At 42.6% G+C, this 19,279-nt stretch overlaps 1 protein-coding gene across 1 annotated transcript in view; it reads right to left on the reverse strand.

Moving 5' to 3' along the window:
- Positions 1 to 12,181: 12,181 nt before the first annotated feature.
- ANKRD55 (ankyrin repeat domain 55) overlaps positions 12,182 to 19,279 on the reverse strand; it is a 65,275-nt gene continuing 58,177 nt past the window's right edge. The window contains exon 12 of the mRNA XM_026649228.1: positions 12,182 to 12,465. Coding sequence (XP_026505013.1) covers positions 12,182 to 12,465 — 284 coding nt within the window. The remainder of the gene's footprint in view (positions 12,466 to 19,279) is intronic.

A 19,279-nucleotide genomic window follows, 5' to 3' on the forward strand; every position in this document is an offset into this window, starting at 1 on the left:
TTGGTTGCTGTGTGGGTGTGGGTGTGCCAGAAGCAGCAAGCAAGCAGAAAGTGACCAGAAAGCCAGGAAAAGGCCCAAGAAGCACTGGTAGTATGACCATGAGAGGGAGCAGAGACAACTCCTCAGTGCACAGGACTGGGTGGAAAACAAGGCTTGGATTTCCGAACAAGGAACCTACCTCTTGTTTCTTTCTGTGTTCAGGGAAACAGGACTTTGTGAACATTCTTTGTAAACACAGGGTTGCACCAAAGAAAAACCTGTCTCCTTTCATCAGTTTCTCCCCTTAATGGAAACAAGCTGGCAACCACTTAGGTCAAATTGTATAATCAGTTCTACAATTCTGGGAACATGCTACTACATACAGCAGTTATTCTGACTTGTTCCTTTATTCCTGACCACGCTCCCTCTTGACCATATTCAGCAGAGTGCCTCTATAGCAGGTGAGAGGGGAAAGAGACGGTTATATGGTGGAGAAGAATTTAACACACAACCATCTTCCCCTCCACCACATACCCACAATCTCCCTTTATGGAGTTAGGGACCTTCCGTTTCCCCTCTACTGGCTGTACATCGAGAATGACATATGCCTTTGGTGAACAAGTTCCATTAAAGAAAAAAGCTTACTAGCTCACTGGTAACTTAATCCAAATAAGTAAAAATAAAATGAAAGAGCTTATAGAGAAAGGAATATTTTAGATTTCCGGAGCTGGACTGAGTTAACTTGTCTGTAATAATTGGCTTTGTTTTCTGAGCATTTCGACACTCACCTAGTGTTCTTTTCCCAAGAATAATAATAAAAAAAAAAAGAAAAAAAAAAGAAAAAAAAGAAAGCACCAAGTGCTCTTGTTCAATGGTTTCTTACTAACCACACAAACAAGTTTAGACACCCTTGGAAATTTGCCAGTGAAGATTGGGAAACATGCACAAAAGATATAAAGAAAACAAACAAATGGAGACTAAGTTTTAATTTGTAAAAACACAGCCTGAACAAATAGAAGTGATTGGCTGCAGGTGGTATTCCAAACCCTGATGAGTGCTAAATTATTACAACTATTTGATGCTGCAGTTTGGTTGATTGTGAGTTGTCACAATACATTTAATTAACACAGCTGATTAGTTATTCCTGGTTCTTAGCACCAAAGAATTAACACTACCCTTCCCACCAAGTACACAAATTCAATCAGCTGGATGATCAATGCTGACTGCTTCCAAGTTTCTCAAGTGTATGGCATAAAAAAATTGAACTCTAATTTTTCCTGAGAAGTACATAAGGCTAATTATGTGTTCTCCTAAAGATATCACTATAATGTTTTCCCTAAGATGACTTCTTGAGCCCGTTTCAAGGCCTGATTTCTGCTGTGCAGAAGACATTTCAAAAAGAGTTTTCAGTGTAAGTTGCTTATCTTGAATCTAGCACTGATTTTGTTAGTGACTGAGCTTGTAAGGAAGGGGTTTTCACCTGTAGCTCTGCCTTGTGTAAGGCTCTTAACTGAACAGAGATCTGATATGTTTAAGCTACAAAGTGACCTTTTTTAAAAAAAGAAAGAAAAGGAAAAAGAATTTGAAATACAAATTGACTTGAGAGACTGTAAATGTAACGTGTCTTGCTTACACATAGGCTATACCAGAAAACAGAAAATACCGCATGGAATTGGGAATCTTACTCACACACACAAGTTAAAGCAAATTCTTCTGCTAACATTGAGACAGAGAAGCCACTGATGAACTACAGAGACTTGAGAAGCAGGGCACAGATGATTAATTAAATTAAGATTATATTAAGCTAATTGGAAATTCAAAAAAAGATTTGAACTGCATATCAACACAGAGGTTAGCACTATAAGGACTTTCTCCAGTACTTTATGAAAATACATCTATTAAAGGCAGTTTGATTTATAGATGGAAACAACCCCTACTTGTGCATCTCAAACTGAAACTGATGTTTTAAGATTCTGGTTAATACACAATAGTATTACAGCAATATTAGATGCTTTAGCTGGGGTCTGGATGGCTATGAGTATTGGTAATGGGATAACAAGCTTTTAAGTTTAGGTCACTCGTTGAAATCCATCTCAGGCCACTAGTCACTAACAGTTATCATCATCTGATGACTATTTGGTGACCTCTATGAACCGATCTGATGATTTCAATTCAATTCTCAGAGGACAGTTGTATGCATAATTAGGGTTGGCACCCTCATTGCTGGCAGTGTCAGAAGAGCAGAACATGGAAACTGAACTAAGATCTTACCCCAGAGATAGTCCATCCAATAAATCAGCGGTGAGACATTGCTGGGAAATTTGCTATACTGTTGTCTGAGCTGTAGATAAAAGATCTCATTGTCCAGTGCTGTTCATTTGGCACCTTGTATGAATGAAAACAATATGCCTATGTCCTTAAGAAGAGAGTATGTTGGAGGTGGCAAATATACAATGTGATGATGAGCCGTGTCAGATTTGGTGTCTCCAGGATGGCAATGTGAAAAGACAGAGTTTTAGTTTGGAATTTGATTTTGATTTGGAGAATGGAAGTCTGGCTGTGAAGATGGTGTAAGGACTGGGAAATAAAACTATTCACTGAGTGAATGGCTGTTGCATCTCCTGACTGTGCCTTCACCTTGTGGCTAACAGTCACTGCATATTGATTTTATCCTTTGTTCATTTTCTCCATAAGCTATTGTAATTGCTATATGATAGGTTCAGGTGCCACCCTCTTCTCACAGTTTCTCAGCCTGTCATTTTCTCCATAAAATCTTCAAGTGCATTCAACTTGCATATGCTTCGTACACAAATATTGTATCTAGTAGCAGAGGTGCCAACTTTCTAATTTCCCTGGGGGTGCTAGATTCCCGTTCCGCCCCAGGCCCTGCCCCTACTTCACCCCTTCCCCAAGGCTCCACCCCACCCCTTCCCATCCTGTTCTGCCCCCACAGCGCACCCTGCCCTTGCTGTGCCTCTTCCTGCCCCTGCTCCTCTCCCTACCACCTCCTGCACGCCACTGAGCAGCTGATCATGGCAGGCGGGAGGCACTGGGGAAGATGGGAAGGAGCTGATTAGCAGGGCTGCGGGTGGGTGCTGAAGTGGGTGCTCTAGACCCAGAGCACCCATGGAGTCAGCGCCTATGTGACAAGGAGTTGGTAGGGGAACCCAGGCCTGCCCACTCCACTGGATTCCAGTTCAGGGCCCTCAAGCTAGACAAGAAGGACCAGGATTTGCCAACTCTGACAGTGACTTCCTTCCCCCGGGCCTCTGCAGCTCTCCAGCTTGTTGGTCTGTTTCTAGGGTCCTTGGGCGGCTCCCTAGCAGTCTGCCAACAGGAGTTCCTTCCTCAAGCATGCCCACGCCTCTAGTAGCCACCTCACCCCTCTGCTTCCGAGCCCTTTTATCCTCCTGCTGTGAGGCTGTGAATCAGCAGTGCCTATATTAACCCTTTGGTTGCTGGGCTACCCTATGACAGGCATTTTTTGCCAAAAAGGTTTTGTCCAAAAATTCCTGACCAGCTTTAGTTTTTATCTGTCTGTCAGAGGCAATGAGCCTGAGGAACTTGGAATTATCCCAAGGATAATGGAGGAGGTGGTGCTGGAATTCTCCATGGTTGTTTCTTCCAAAGGGTTCAGAGAAGATGCAGCTGCAAGTCTTGACTCACTAGTTCTTTCACATCCTTTCTTTGACACTGATTATTACAAACCATGCATCAGGAATAGTATGGGGAAAGGCCTGAGTTATGCTTTAAAATAGTTGTAGTAGAACAGCAGCATGAGAGATAGAATTGCACAATAACCACAACTCTGGGGGTAAGAGCTGATCCTGCAACAGGCTCAAGTTTGGAAAAAAGGGAACTAAAAGCAGATGTTACTTAGTAGTAACAAATCTGATCATATACTAGAGGGAAGCTGAGCTGTGGAACAAGTAAATTTCTGAGCAGAAATTTGCATGAAGATATCCAGCTTTAACTGTCCTGGTGGCAGTAGGGCATAGACATGTGTCTTGTGAGAGAGTTGCACGATAGAGCCAGTTCTCTTAATGGATGTCCTGCAAGGTTTAAAGCCATAACTCCTTCTCAGCCCTGCAAGACTTCAGGGAGAATTTCTTGGAAACTGGCAGCTCAGTCTTGGTTTTTGAGAACTCTCTCCCATGTTGGTTGTTTTATGGAAGGGAAACATTTTATCTTCTTCTTCACATGATGGTTAGCAATAAAGAGAATAACCAAGCGCAGAATGGAACTGGCTGTTACAAACTATGACCTTATGGTCTAGGACAATGTCTGTCAACTGCTTCTGGTTGGTGACCCCTTATTTGAAGTAAAAAATGTTCACGATCCTCTTATGTTTACTATAAAAGTAGAAGTCAAGAATATAGCAATGATAACAATAAGCCTATATATGAGTGTTTCCAGTGGTTGACAGAGAATACTTGGCCTTTAAGAATAAGTGTATGTGGGCAGTGGAGAAGCGAGATTTTCTTTACTTTAGATTGTATTAAAATGTTCAATACCTTGCGACCTCTCTGATCACCTTTTGGGACCCCCCCTTGGAGGTTTTGACCCACTGGTTGAGAAACACCAATCTAGGAAGTCAGTGAAGTCTTGTTTTCCATGGTAAATGTATTTTGAGAAAATAAGGAGGCAGATTTATTAATTGAAAAGGGACCAAGATAAGAAATCGTAATTGTGTTCCAGAGCCCTGAGAGCCCCTCACAATTCCAAACACGTAATAAACTGTGTCAGCTGCCTTCTTGGTTGAACCACGTATGTCTCAAATAAAAGATGGGTTAGGTCCTATCCCCCCAATACTCCACAAAGGGGGCATGCAATTGCCTTAACCCTGCAAATGGTTTTACCTGGTGTTGGGGAATCCCTTGGTGGTGGCATAACCAGCTCTAACCCCCTCTCTCTCCATCTCTCTGGCAGAGAGGACATGTGTGCCCAGGAGGTGCTGGCATGTGTAGAATGCAGCAGTGCTCCCATGATCCTTGAGTAACATAATGGCCTATGAGGGCCATTAGTTGCTGGCGTAACTATAGGCATTTTGAGGCAGTTCTGATTTACATTGGTCAGCCCTTGGGAATATCAGGGATGTTTTCCCTTCTGCTCCCTTTTAGGGCTTTGTGCTGAGTGCAGTGTGGCCCTATGGTTCAGAAATGGTAACCTTAATTAAACTTCTCCACTAGGATAGCACAACCTCAGTACTGCCAATGAATAGTGCTCTCACTTGCAAAAGAATGAAGTATATCTGGGAGAAAAAGACCCTAGGGACAGTGATAAAGGATTATATAGCTTTCTAAGCCACTGTGGTATGTGATTCCTCATGTGTACTGAAAAATAGCCACACTGAAGATGGAAAAAAGATGGAATGAGGACATACTTGGAAAACTGTGGAAAGACATTAGACACTTATTTTTTCAAGAGAGTCCGAAACCGCAAACTATGAATACATTCTATACTACGACTTTTAAAGATATTCAGCTACTACCCAGTAAGGGCACCAGACACAGAACACCATAAATGTTTGTAAGAGTTCCATGGACAAAGCAGAACTGCCCCTTAATTGGGTACATGAAGAAATTTTAACAGTGGGAAACTTTGTCTGTAGAAGTATGTATTTTTAGTGTGACTTAAGATTTTGCTAGTGTGATTTTAAGATCTTTTTAATAGTCTTCTCTTCCCCTTATTTATATGGGGCTCATCTACAAAACATAGATCCAATACTTTGTAATTTTTCAATTGTAGCAAAATCCTCTTGTACCTCGGAAAGTTTTCCCTCTTCATACCTTTCAACATGCAGCCTTATTTTGGAAGTTTTTTTAGCATATAAGAAGTCAAATTATGTTCCAGGTGAGCCAAAGCTTCAGCAATAGCAGGTGCGTTGCACTGTAAGGTCACCTCCTGGAACTAGCATCAGAAGGATGAATGACTAATTTAGGACCTGGTCCTGCAAGCTGCCTGTTTTAAAAGCATGTTTCAATGTGGTTGAAATGAGGTTACTACAAAACCAACTTAGAACATGATTTGTCCAGCCTTGTATGGAGGGAAGTTCAAGCCATGTAATAAACCAGCTTTTCTCCAACTGTATTTGAAACATGTTTAATTACTGGGGTCTACCCATTCCAGAGGAACTTGCAGGATTGAAAACACTTTTGATTATTTTCCTTAGATCTCTATGTTTTCCTTTACTTTTGCTCGTAAGTGCAAGAGGCAGAGCAGTTTGATTTTTGTGGTTGGGCATTCAAGATTAAGATCTAAATCTGGTTCTGATCTAGGAAACCTGGTGCAGTAGACAGTCTAGTTCAAGGGCTACATGTCCAGTATAAAGGGCATCCTTCCAGTGCAGGGGAGAATGGATCAGTGTGGGCCATTGTAGTACAGGCGAGTCTCATCTTACGTGGGGATTCCGTTCCGCGGTTAGCACGTAAAGCGAAAACCACGTATAGTCAAAATTACATTGAGTTGAATGACGGGCAAAATCGCCCGCACTACAGGTACAGTATTAAAATTATTTTTCTCTCTTTTTTTTTTTGGCCTACTGTGTAAAGCTGAAATCGCGCATGTTAAATACGCGTAAGATGCGACAGACCTGTACATTGCAATATGCTGGTCACGGGGTGACCACTCACCGTTGGACTGGCTTCTCCTCCTGGTACTCCGAGGATTACTCAAGGCTGATGCCCTGTCTGCAATTTGCATACCATCACTCTGTCACTGCTATCCACCTGTGGCCCCTCTTGCAGCCTCAGAAACAACAGTGATCTTTTTGTGGCTCAGCCCTCTGGCCATGTCACTGTCTGCATTCCCCCCTTGCAGAAGAGGTTTAGCTCCTCGACAGCCCTAGGCAGTCTTCCCACCCACTGCCTTGGTACCATTTGCCCAGTGGCTGGCAGCGGAACCTCTCCGGGTTCCAGCCCAAGGACCCTCAGCTCAACAGTCTGGGCCTTCTCTCTCTGACCTCATTGCTCTATCCCTGGGCTGCTTCCTGCCACTAGTTCCCCTTTTCTGGGCCTACTAGTTCCCTAAAGCCTTCTCCCTCTTCCCAAGGAGCAATTGCAGTTTCCACTCACTCCTTCCTTTTCCCAACAGCCCCTTTTTCTTTCAGCTCCTGGACTTTATAGACCACGCACATTCCTGCCCAGCTGAGTCTCCTTAATCAGCTGCCAAATGGGTTAATTGGCCTAGCTGGTCTGTATTAAACCCTGCAGGGTGAGTGTGGGGGTAGTCCCCCCATCACAATGCATATGGCAGGGTAGGAAGCACTCCATGGGAGTGGCAGGAAGGTTTGTGGTAGTATAGACCTTAGCTGCTGGCGATAGGGCCCTGGACTGGAACTCCGAGTAGAGGGTGGGCCTCGGTTTCCCTACCAGCCACTGAATGAGTGGCACAATCTGGGCAGTGAACTTTAAGACTGTCTGGGTTTGTTTGCTCTAGTCACTGAGGGAGTGGCTCAGCCAGGGCAGAGGACTTAAGGATTTCCTGGGATGGTGAGGAAGACTGTGATAAGACCCTGGACGAGGAGGCCTATTGTGACTTGGCTGGAAGACTAAGCCATGAAGACAAGGTGTGACAGCTCCTGAAGAGCAAGTGGGGGGCCAGAGAGTGAGGTGACAGGCTGAGGAACTGTGAGAAGAGGGTGTCGGGGTGCCAGAGCTAATCCCTAGATATGGCCAGAGAGAGGTGCTCCTGTGGTGAATAAAGGATTCTGTGACACCATCTTTAAATGTGGTTCAAGAGCAGTTGCAGCAAAACTGGTCTAGCAGCAATCTGGGTCCAGCTCATAGAAGGTTGGCAGAACCATATTCTAAACTGGTTTTGCTGCAACCTAATTTCAGCCATGCAGAAATGTGATTTTTAAAACACATTTCCGCAGCCACAGAAGAGAGCAACCTAGGGAAATCCTAGGTAATCTAACTTACTTTTTTAGGTATTATAGTATGTTCGCTACTATGGTAACTGAAGACTTTTGAACAAGCATTCATTCCCCCAAATACCAGAATTTTTTTTTTTTTTTTTTTTTTTTTTTTTTTTTGTTATTTTTTCAAAAAATTATTTTTTTTTTTAACATTTTTTTTTCTTTAAACAATCATGACTCCAGTTAAAACATCCTGCACAATATAGTGGAAAGGTGGAACTCTGCATGTGGGGGTAAATATATTACTGGGTGGGGGCAACGGACGAAATACTTAGGCAGATTGGAGTGCATCTTATTTTCAAAAGAAAACGTTTTTTTGAGAGGAGTCAGTCTTTGGTTCTACAAATCTATTGTAAGTGTAAGAATATGTTGAATGTAAACTATGTTACAGTATGTAAATGCATTTGACCATATTGTATTTTGGTTGGTAAATATTCCATATGTGTATACATTCATTCCCAGATCTCTGCACTGGGCCAAACTCTCCTCTGAGTGATACTGCTGCAACACCCAAATAGTTATATTGGTGTAATCGACAGGAGAACTTGTCCAAGTCATTTTACCCATTAAATAAATAAAACCAGTTGTGCCTGCCTCCTCAGGCATTTCTTGGCAGCTAATAATCAATTGTGTTAACCTTAAATACTCCATTTCGTCATTATTTTCCAGGAAAACTCAGGCCACAATGACCTCTTGGGGTTGGAGTAATTACTGGTTCATTTATTATCTTATATACAATATTCTCAAATGAACAATATGTTCCCAGTCAAAAGAGAGAGATTGTAAACTTTTTGTCTTTTTATTTATTTACTGCACTGTTATTACTAGCTTTCATTGCCAAAGAGGTCATGATAGTTCCTGGTGAGATTGCTTCTGAGAATAACATTCAGTGCTTTCTCAGAGCATGTTCTGGATGTTTTCACATTCAATGTTTGGCTTACTCTCAATTGTATAATTACCAGAACCTCAGGGAAACGCATCAAAATACCATTTCAAAAATGTATATGACCCTGATTCAGGGAAGCACCTACGTAAGTCCATCTCTATTCAGGGAAGAACTTAAGCATATGCTTAATTTAAAGCATGTGTTTTGCATTTACATCTTGAAATGAGATGCTTTCCTGATTTGTGGACCACCAGAAAAGAAAAATGATCTTTTTGGGAAAAAGCATACAGTATGAAAATGTCAATTGGCTGAGGTCGCCTGGCTAGCATACAAAACACTGTACATTATTATAGTGAGGATGTGTGATACAGTGCTATTATAGAGACTAACAAATTTATTTGAGCATAAGCTTTCGTGGGCTAAAACCCACTTCATCGGATGCATGGAGTGGAAAATACAGTAGGAAGATATATACACACAGAGGACATGAAAAAATGGGTGTCGCCATAGTAACTATAATGAGAGAAAGCTTATGCTCAAATAAATTTGTTAGTCTCTAAGGTGCCACAAATACTCCTTGTTCCTTTTGCTGATACAGACTAACACGACTACCACTCTGAAACCTGATTGTTATTATAGTGAGCAATGGTGCTTCCAGCTTCAAATTACTCCTACTTGAATTCTACATAGTTTGGATTTTATGTGGTCTTTGGAAGAAAGTATTTTCTTTGCTCTAGACCTCTTTTCAGCTGAAAATGGCTGGCAACATTAGTTCATTACTCAGCTTTGTCTGTGCAAGACTGATAAAACCTTTATGGACAGGTACATTTGTTACCTGATACTTTATTTTCTGGGAATGACCCGACCCCTAGCCCAAGCTTGGTCGTGCTGTCTCACTCTTCTTAGAATATTGGAGGCAGTTCAGACTTGTCCAGGGGTCTATTGGCTGTGCCCCTGATCCACATGAGTACTCCCAAAGCTGTAAGGAAACATTCCATTCTTATTAGTAGATTATATATAATGTTTTAGGTAGTAATGCTTTTTAATCTGAAGAGATCACTTCACAGATACCTGAAGAACTTGTCTTAGGTGGGGAAGGCTAAGCAAGTGGTTAGTCCAGAAAAGAAACAATACTACTTTATTCACGTTTACAGGTAATACATTTTCCATTCTGGATCCTGACCTCTCTCCCAGTCTCTAGATTAAGGCGATCCAGGGCCCTAGAGACACCATTATATGGGGCTGCTGTGACCTTGCCCCCACGTGGAATCGTAGAGAAAAACTACATAACAGCTACCTGCTGGACTGGTAGGCGGCCAGACACCACTTCTCTATGGGCAGCCTAGGGTTCTCCTACTCCCTGGACAGGCAGTGGCAACAGCTGGGAGGAGACACTTCCCCCTGGAGTAGGGGCTGAGTCCCCATTCTTCGCAAGAGCAGCAGGGGCAATGGCAGAAGGATTCCCCTTGCTTTCCAGAGAGGCAAAGGCCTTGGCATGGGGCTCCTTCTCTCCCTCTCCCTGCAAGCCAATAGGCATCTGCTTCTTTCATCCTGCAAAGGACAAGAGTGGCAACAGGGGGTCATTAAGTACTTACCCAAAGAGCCGGGGTGTATCTGCTTCAGTGAATGTTTGGTGGGCCAGGCCACACACAGTGCCCCTTTCAGGCTGGCCTTAGAGTTCACACCCCATTGAGAGGCAGGGGCAGTTCACATGTCTCAGAGCTATTGTTTCAGGCAGCGTGCATACAGAGGCAGACATCACTCTGGTAACACTTGGATCACCTTCTCAAACTTTCTGTGCAACTACGAGGGCTAGAAACTTACTTTTTTCGTGAAAGCTTAGGTTCTGATGTAATAACATCGCTCCAGGAGAGTGGGTCTTGACACTGTCATGTTCACATCTGTAGAGCTTTATACACGTTCATAGATGACCAAGTGGTAGGTTTGCAGATTTCCTCTGTAGTGGCTGCCACCCTTTTTGCCCAGGAGGCTGTTGTGCAATGCATTGAGTGGGCTCTGCATCCTTGTGGGATTGGTTTACCATTGACTGAGTGTGCTTCAGTGATGCAGCTTTTTATCCACCTAGCTACAGAGGATTTGGATGCTTTCAGGCCCATGCATTTAGGGCCTGATATTTGGATCAGGTGCTTAGGTGCAAGCACAGGAATCAGGAACCCATGTATGTGAGTTCTTTCCCTTTTACTTTCCAAGAACAGTTCTTGACTGTTAAGTGTCCTGAGACAAAAAACTGCTGTGCTGGATTTGGCCTCTACTGTGAGGCAATTAAGAAAGAATCATGTAGCTAATAAAACATGTATCTAGAACTACTTGGGAGTTCTTATTCCATTCTCATTGGCAGAGTGGGATTTGGAGCTAATCAACCCACGTATTTGACTGGAAATGGAGAAGTAGATTGGTAGCTGAAGGTTGTAATATGGGAAAGTAATGAGATGAGCACCCTGAAGCAATCATATCCTGACTAACTCTGTCAGCCTCCAATGAAGTACAGTGTTAGAAAATGTTTTGCAGAAGACCATAGAGCATGCCCCCATATAATGCAACTCAAATTACTGTTGATTAAAAGGCTTTCAGTTTTGATTTTTTTTTTAATTTGTAGATCAGAAGGATTAAATTGATGAAATAACAGCTAATAACACAAATCTGATTGAATTATCCTTGTTATATGAAAATAATACAGTGTCTTGTTATTGAAGAATATAAAGTATTAAGTAAATCAGATACATAAATCAATCTGTGCAATCAGCAAACATTTTGAAAGGCCCGTGGTATGTCCCTGTCTGTCCTGCAAAGATTTGTTTTTTGTATTACATTTTTTTTGGCATGTGGAGATCACAAAAATCACAAATTCAGTGTAGAAAATGTGTTAGAAATAAATTGGAAAATAACAGCTGATTTACCAAAACTGATGTTTCTTTAGAGTTCAGAATTTTAGTTTAAAAAAAAATTGGTTTTCAGCATCAGAGCCTTTGCTTTGTGAACTACAGTAAAACCTCACAAACTTATGTTTCACTTATCCAAACACCTTATGACTCTCACACAAATCCTGGCATTCTAGTCCTACTTCTCAGCAAAGATTTAATAGCACAGTGCTGTAGTGGGGTTGTATATTAGGGTCTCCTTTCACAAAATATACTACAGTATATTTACTACTTACTATCAAATTAATAATAAATTAAAATGACACTAAAAATGTCAAAACAATGTACAAAATACTGTGTGTGATGCAGTATCCTTGCTTTTTAAATTGTTTAATCATTAACAGTCTAGTTCACATCAGCTTTCATTAGTGTGAATTAGCGAGGTTCTACTGTATAGTAATCTTGTAATAAAAAGCTTAGAAATATTTCCATCTATGTGTTTGAGGCCAGCAAGATGAGCTAATTTTCACTGTCTGATTTGCTGGAAGATTTCTTAAAGTATTCCACTGTGAGAGTGGACCCCTTCTGGCTCGGGATAGCAGGCAGGACACGGCTTGTTCTGAGAGAGTCCCCTGATAGAACAGGTAAGAAGGAATGCAGTGAATGACTTTGAGAAAGTCCTCCTCTCTGGGATTTGGAGGTAAGTGCTGGTGGGAGTATAGATGTGCCAGTCCTTAAGGAGTTTAAAGACAGAGACTTTGACTTCTTGACACCCTGAGAAACTTCAGTAGGTGGTAGCTGGACTGAGGAAAAAAGAGAAAAAGAGTGCCCAGAAAGTCAGAAACAAATTCTATAATTTGTCAGTTTGTCACTTTCTTATTCTTGTACGTTTATCTTGTATCATGTGCACTTAAATTGAACCCATGAAACTTAGAAACAGTATAAAAAATGAGCAAAGAATTACTAAAGTAATTTAAAGCATATCCTGGCAGAACTAATCATGTGTGGAAATACTTTTCTTTGTGATAACCAAGCAAACAATGCCAATGACAGGTGATTTACAAGGAGTTTTCCGTGCTCTGTGAGCCTGCATAGCTGCACTTTTGATAATCACTGAAACACATGGATACATATCCAAAACTTATCTGAACATGAATCTTCATGACTCCCTCCCTTCCTTTGACAGTTCTTCAATTCTTTGCTCCTTCCTCGCAACCCACCTGATTGGGATTTTCTTTGCACAAGTTTAAAATAAATTCTACAAACCAACAAGGAGGAGATTCTTCTCTCTTAATCTGATGTAAATCTGGTGTAATACCACTGAAAACAATAGAATTAATCCAGATGTAGATTGATTGACTGGGGTCACCAAATGAAATTAATAGGCAGCAGGTTTAAAACAAACAAAAGGAAGTATTTCTTCACACAACGCACAGTCAACTTGTGGAACTCTTTGCCAGAGGATGTTGTGAAGGCCAACACTATAACAGGGTTCAAAAAAGAACTAGATAAATTCATGGAGGATGGGTCCATCAATGGCTATTAGCCATGATGGGCAGGAATGGTGTCTCTAGCCTCTGTTTGCCAGAAGCTGGGAATGTGCAACAGGACATGCATCACTTGATGATTACCTGTTCTGTTCATTCCCTCTGGGGCACCTGGCATTGACTACTGTCGGAAGACAGGATACTGGGCTTCGTGGACCTTTGGTCTGATCTAGTATTGCCATTCTTATGATTTAATAGAGGAGAATTTGGAGCAATTGTTGTTAGAATCAACAGGTCACATCCTTAGCTGGTGTCAGTTGAGTATCTTCACTGAAGTCAATGGAGCTATGGCAATTTATATCCACTGAGGATCTTGTCCTACAAGTCCACTTTAAACAATCTTTGAATTTACCTAAGAGTAGATTTGCTATATATGAAACACTGTAGAATCCATATTTACTGATTAATTGTACCTTTAGAAAGAACAGCAGATCAAAAAATGTGCAGACAAAAGAGTGGCCTGTTTGTTACACATCTAAATCTATTGCACTTTAAAAAAAATGTTTATTTAGGATATTTTAATAGGTTTACAAATCCTAGCCATATAAATATTAGAGACAATACAATAAATGTTACGACAGTGAGCTTTGGTTTGGCAAAACATGTTATTGTTGGATCTCTCTACTTAACATGCATCACACACACGGAGTGAGCATCTTTACACTATCCATGACATATTGTTTCTAGTGATTTATTGAATTATATTTAACAAACCAGGCATGTCTACTGAATGTTAATAAAAAAAATTATCTGGTGTGCTTTTTTTGTAGAGGTGAATGTACTTTGAGTATTGAATAAATGGTAACCAATACCATGGGAAAGTGAGCCAGTTAAAGCTAGTTTTGAGCTCTAATTAAATTAGAAAAGCTTTTTTGATGAATAGCTGGTCAACTGTTTGTACTCCATGGCCTTTTCAGTCTTTAGACTTTCTGATTCATAATTTGGTTTAAAATCTGGAATGTTTGCAATGGGGAAAAGGGATTTATTTTATCTTTAGCTCTATCCCAACCTATAGAGGAGTCTTCACTTAAGGATGAGTATAAATTTCTGGAGGGCGTGTTTTTGTTTTTTAATTGGTCCATGGTAGCCTAGCAATGTTTATACTGCTCCAATTTTCTTGTTAAATAAAAGACCCGGTGTTTGGCTGGGTTAGAGTGCTCTCAATCCACTACTGCTTTGAGCGGGCTGGCTTGGTAGTGCCACAGAATATTTGTAATAGCTAATACACCTTGTTCAATGGGTTTAAAGAAAGTATCTGCACTCACATTTGATCTTTTCTTAGTCCATATAAATTCTAACACCATCCTCTGTATTTCTGCTAGGCTTTTTATCCAGGATGATTACAGGAAGACTTTGAAAAAAGAAAGATATCCTTGGCAAAATGTTCAATTTGACTGTGACTACTTCTCCCAACCAAGAAATGGCATACTTCCCCCAGCACTCCAGATCTCTTTTCATTTGCTGAAGTAGAGATTTGATATTTAAATTATAAAGTTCTTCTAGGTTGTTTGAGATGTGAATTCCCAGATATCTTTGTGAGTCTTTCTTTGGGTGCCCAAAATCATAAGCCACTGTTACCCCACTACTTCTGTGAGCGAGAGCTTTACTGGAGCTTAAACTGCATGTGTCCACTCCTTGCCACACCATTCTGCCTGTCTCACCAGCAAACTCCTTGAGACTCTGCCAGTCTTAAACTTGTGTGATAGGTGGCACTCACTGGCAGTGTCGCTAAGTGGTTAGGATGATAGGTCTCTACTTGCCCCACATCCAATGTCTCCCACTGGCTACGATCATGTTCTCTGGTGGTCTGCCTTCTGGTGGGTGTCCACTCGACCCTCTGGTCAGGTCATCCATAGCTGCAGATCATCCAGGGGACTGGGCTTGGCATTCAGTACCCCAGAGGGCATCCCCCTCGCAGGGCCCATAGATCTGCAGTCTGTGATACTCTGGAATGAGCATATTGAGGCCTCAGTGTTCCAGTGGCCAGGCATGTGGTCACCATATAATTTTCTGACAGCCTTATTGCATCAGTCAATGTCTCAGGCCTATGTCACAACACTCACCCATGTCTGCCAGCTGGGAGAATCTGCGTGAATTGCTTGAGCATGACCTGCTCAACTGGAGCCACAGCCAACAATGTTCTTTAAGGCTCTGAGCCACTGCTTGAGGCTGGGATCCCGGTGGAAAGTGCTGCTGGTGGGTCTCAGCCATGATATCAAAGATGTCTAAAATGGCTGCCTTGACCCATGCACAGTCTTGCACGTCCATGGCATTGAGACTCTGATATGCTGCTTGAGCTGTCCTGGTAAGATAAGGTGCCAGCGAAACAGCCCAGAGTTCAGATGGCCATTGAGCTGCTGCCACGATCTTCTCAAAACTAGTAAGGAAAGCATCAGAGTTGTCCCCAGACACCTTACCAGAAGATTTGGGGTTGGGCAGGGTTTGGGGTCCTGGACGCAAGATTTGCGCTTGCACCTGGTGGTTGTGAAAGGGTCACCACCTGCTGGACCAGGTGTTGTTGCTGCTCTAACTGTTGTGCCATCAGCTCCTGGTTGAGCTGCTACTGCTGTCATTGTGGTGCTTACTGCTGTTGCTGGGTAGCCATTTAAGTTAGAACATTTGGTTCTGTTAATGCTGGCTGTCCATCAGCCACCTCAACAGTTTGTCTATATCCATGATTTTTTTCTTTCTTTCAAGGCTTTACTGCAGACCTGTGATGAGTGCCCGCCTTTTCCACCAAGTTGTGAAGGGTGGCTCACTGGTGATGTTGCCTAGTGGTTAAGATACTAGGCCTTTACTTACCTCACCTCCAAAGTCTCCCTCTGGCTACTGTCATGTCCTGGGGAGGCCTGCCTTTTGGTGGGTGTTAACCTGACCTTCTGCCAGGTCACCAATTAGCCATATCCTCAGTGGGGAAACAGAGTCTCAAGGAAGATATTGGGCCCCACACCCCCATGAAGGGGTGGCAGGGAGATGACCTTCAGTCTGTTTAGTGACCCCTGGGGGTGTTGAATTCCAGCCAGGCAGTTTGCAAAGTCTTTGCCCTCTCTGGCTTTCCCCAAGGGAGAAGAGAAGAGAAGGTTTTCGTGCCCTCCGTAACAAGGTAGTTGGTAGGGGAGCATGGACCCTCCCACTCCACTGGGCTCTGGCACCCAGGAGTGCCTTAAGGCTGCCTCCCGGGGCCACTTCTTATCACTCGCTTACTCTGCAAAGTCTTACAGTTTGTCACAGTAGCAAAGGAAAGGAGAATAATTGAAATTTCTGCCCCTCTGGGCTCAGCAGGCAGGGTTTTTCCCCCAGGGAAAGGTTTTTGTAGCATCCTTCAGGAGCTTTTAGGGTAGGTCTCTCTCCCTGTCCTGTCAGGCATCTTCTGAACTGTCTGGCTCCCTTTTAAACTCCACCTCCAGCTGGAGTATGCTCTGCAGGTGGAGATGGGTAAGGCTGCCTGAGTCCAGGGTTACTCCTTAATCCCTTCAGTTCTGGCGTGGGATAAGTACATCCCATCACACTTTGCCTTGCAGGTAACATTCAGTAAACCCTAGTTCCTGAACCTCTGGAAGAACATTCATTTGCAGTATCCAGCCCTTCCAGCTGGACAATCCCAGAAATTACCAAGTCAGCTGTATCCAAAGAGACAGAATACACCCCAGCCTGTGGTCTCAACTGAGAATGCACCCCTCACTTTAGTATAACAGCACTGAGATAAGTTAATAAAACAAGAATAAGTTTATTAATAAAGAACAGATGTAAGTGATGCTAAGCAGAGCTAATACAGGCAGAAAATACTTACAAATAAAACACGTTTTCTAGAGTCTAAAATTTAGATTACAATCCTGATGTCAGGAAATTTCTCACCTACAGTCAGTTCTGTATCCTCAACCCATCACATGGGAGGGGGAACCACCTTTCACAGATTCCAACAGTGCTGGCCCCTTTTGTCCCTTAAGTGATAGGTAACGAAGGAGTCCCCTTTCTTACCTTTTATAGTCCAGAAAACCTTTGAATTGTATTTTTTGAACAGTAAGCCCAGATAAAGTTCCTCTCCCCTGCTGCTTGTTCTTTGGGGTGTAGGTACCAAGTCTTTTTATCATCCTCCAGTCAATTTGCTCTTTTGATTGGCTTGAGTACATTGTTTGTAACCAAGCCATGCTGTTTTTTCATGTGCCTGTGAATTGGGTCCACGCAGACAGGTAAATCCACATTTCTTTTTCTAGGGCAGGCTTGTTTATCAGCTGCCTCCACACCATACTTTAACAACTTATTTCCAGCATGCTCACATATCTCTGTATAGACAACATGCACATACATCACACAATGATATTCCTGATCAGTGTGACACCAGTTTTCATGAGATACCTTACAAGACACTGTTTGGTAAAATGTGTTCCCATATTCTGACAACTGTGTGTTGGGTGTACATTTTTCCCGTTGGCATAAATGGTTCTTCAATCCCCAACTAAATCATCCCAGCCAGGACTTTGTCAAGCCTGACCTTAAAAACCTCTAAGGAAGGAGATTCCACCACCTCCCTAGGTAACCCATTCCAGTGCTTCACCACCCTCCTAGTGAAAAAGTTTTTCTTAATATCCAACCTAAACCTCCCTGACTGCAACTTGAGACCATTACTCCTTGTTCTGTCATCTGCTACCACTGAGAACAGTCTAGATCCATCCTCTTTGGAACCCCCTTTCAGGTAGATGAAAGCAGCTATCAAATCCCCCCTCATTCTTCTCTTCTGCAGACTAAATAATCCCAGTTCCCTCAGCCTCGCCTCATAAATCATGTGCACCAGCCCCCTAATCATGTTTGTTGTCCTCCGCTGGACTCTTTCCAATTTTTCCACATCCTTCTTGTAGTGTGGGGCCCAAAACTGGACACAGTACTCCAGATGAGACCTCACCAATGCCAAATAGAGGGGAATGCGCTGGCAATGCTCCTATTTATACAACCCAAAATGCCGTTAGCCTTTTGGCAATAAGGGCGCACTGTTGACTCATATCCAACTTCTTGTGCACTGTAATCCCCAGGTCCTGTTCTGCAGAACTGCTGCCTAGCCATTCGGTCCCTAGTCTGTAGCAGTGCATGGGATTCTTCCTTCCTAAGTGCAAGACTCTGCACTTGTCCTGGTTGAACTTCATCAGATTTCTTTTGGCCCAATCCTTTAATTTTTCTAGGTCCCTCTGTATCCTATCCCTACCCTCCAGCGTATCTACCACTCCTCCCAGTTTAGTGTCATCTGCAAACTTGCTGCGGGTGCAATCCACACCATCCTCCAGATCATTAATGAAGATATTGAACAAAACCGGCCCCAGGACTGACCCTTGGGGCACTCCACTTGATACTAGCTGCCAACTAGACATGGAGCCATTGATTACTACCCTTTGAGCCCAATGATCTAGCCAGCTTTCTATCCACCTTATAGTCCATTCATCCAGCCCATACTTCTTTAACTTGCTGGCAAGAATACTGTGGAGGACTGTATCAAAAACTTTGCTAAAGTCAAGGAATATCAGGTCCACTGCTTTCCCCTCATCCACAGAGCCAGTTATTTCATCATAGAAGGCAATTAGGTTAGTCAGACATCCTCTGTCACTAGGTTGCCTCTCCCATTCAGTAAGGGGCCCACACTTTCCCTGACCTTCTTCTTGTTGCAAACATACCTATAGAAACCCTTCTTGTTACTCTTAACATTCCTTGCTAGCTGCAACTCCAATTGTGATTTGGCCTTCCTGATTTCACTCCTGCATGCCTGAGCAATATTTTTATACTACTCCCGGGTCATTTGTCCAAGCTTCAACTTCTTGTAAGCTTCTTTTTGGTGTTTAAGATCAGCAAGGATTTCACTGTTAAGCCAAGCTGGTCGCCTGCCATATTTACTATTCTTTCTACACATAGGGATGGTTTGTACTTGCAACCTCAGTAAGGATTCTTTAAAATACAGCCAGCTCTCCTGGACTCCTTTCCCCTTCATGTTATTCTCCCAGGAGATCCTGCCCATCAGTTCCCGGAAGGAATCAAAGTCTGCTTTTCTGAAGTCCAGGGTCTGTATTCTGCTGCTCTCATTTCTTCC

This window comes from Terrapene carolina, unplaced genomic scaffold (assembly GCF_002925995.2).
Source record: "Terrapene carolina triunguis isolate 2854851 unplaced genomic scaffold, T_m_triunguis-2.0 Scaffold69, whole genome shotgun sequence".
Lineage (NCBI taxonomy): Eukaryota > Metazoa > Chordata > Testudines > Emydidae > Terrapene > Terrapene triunguis.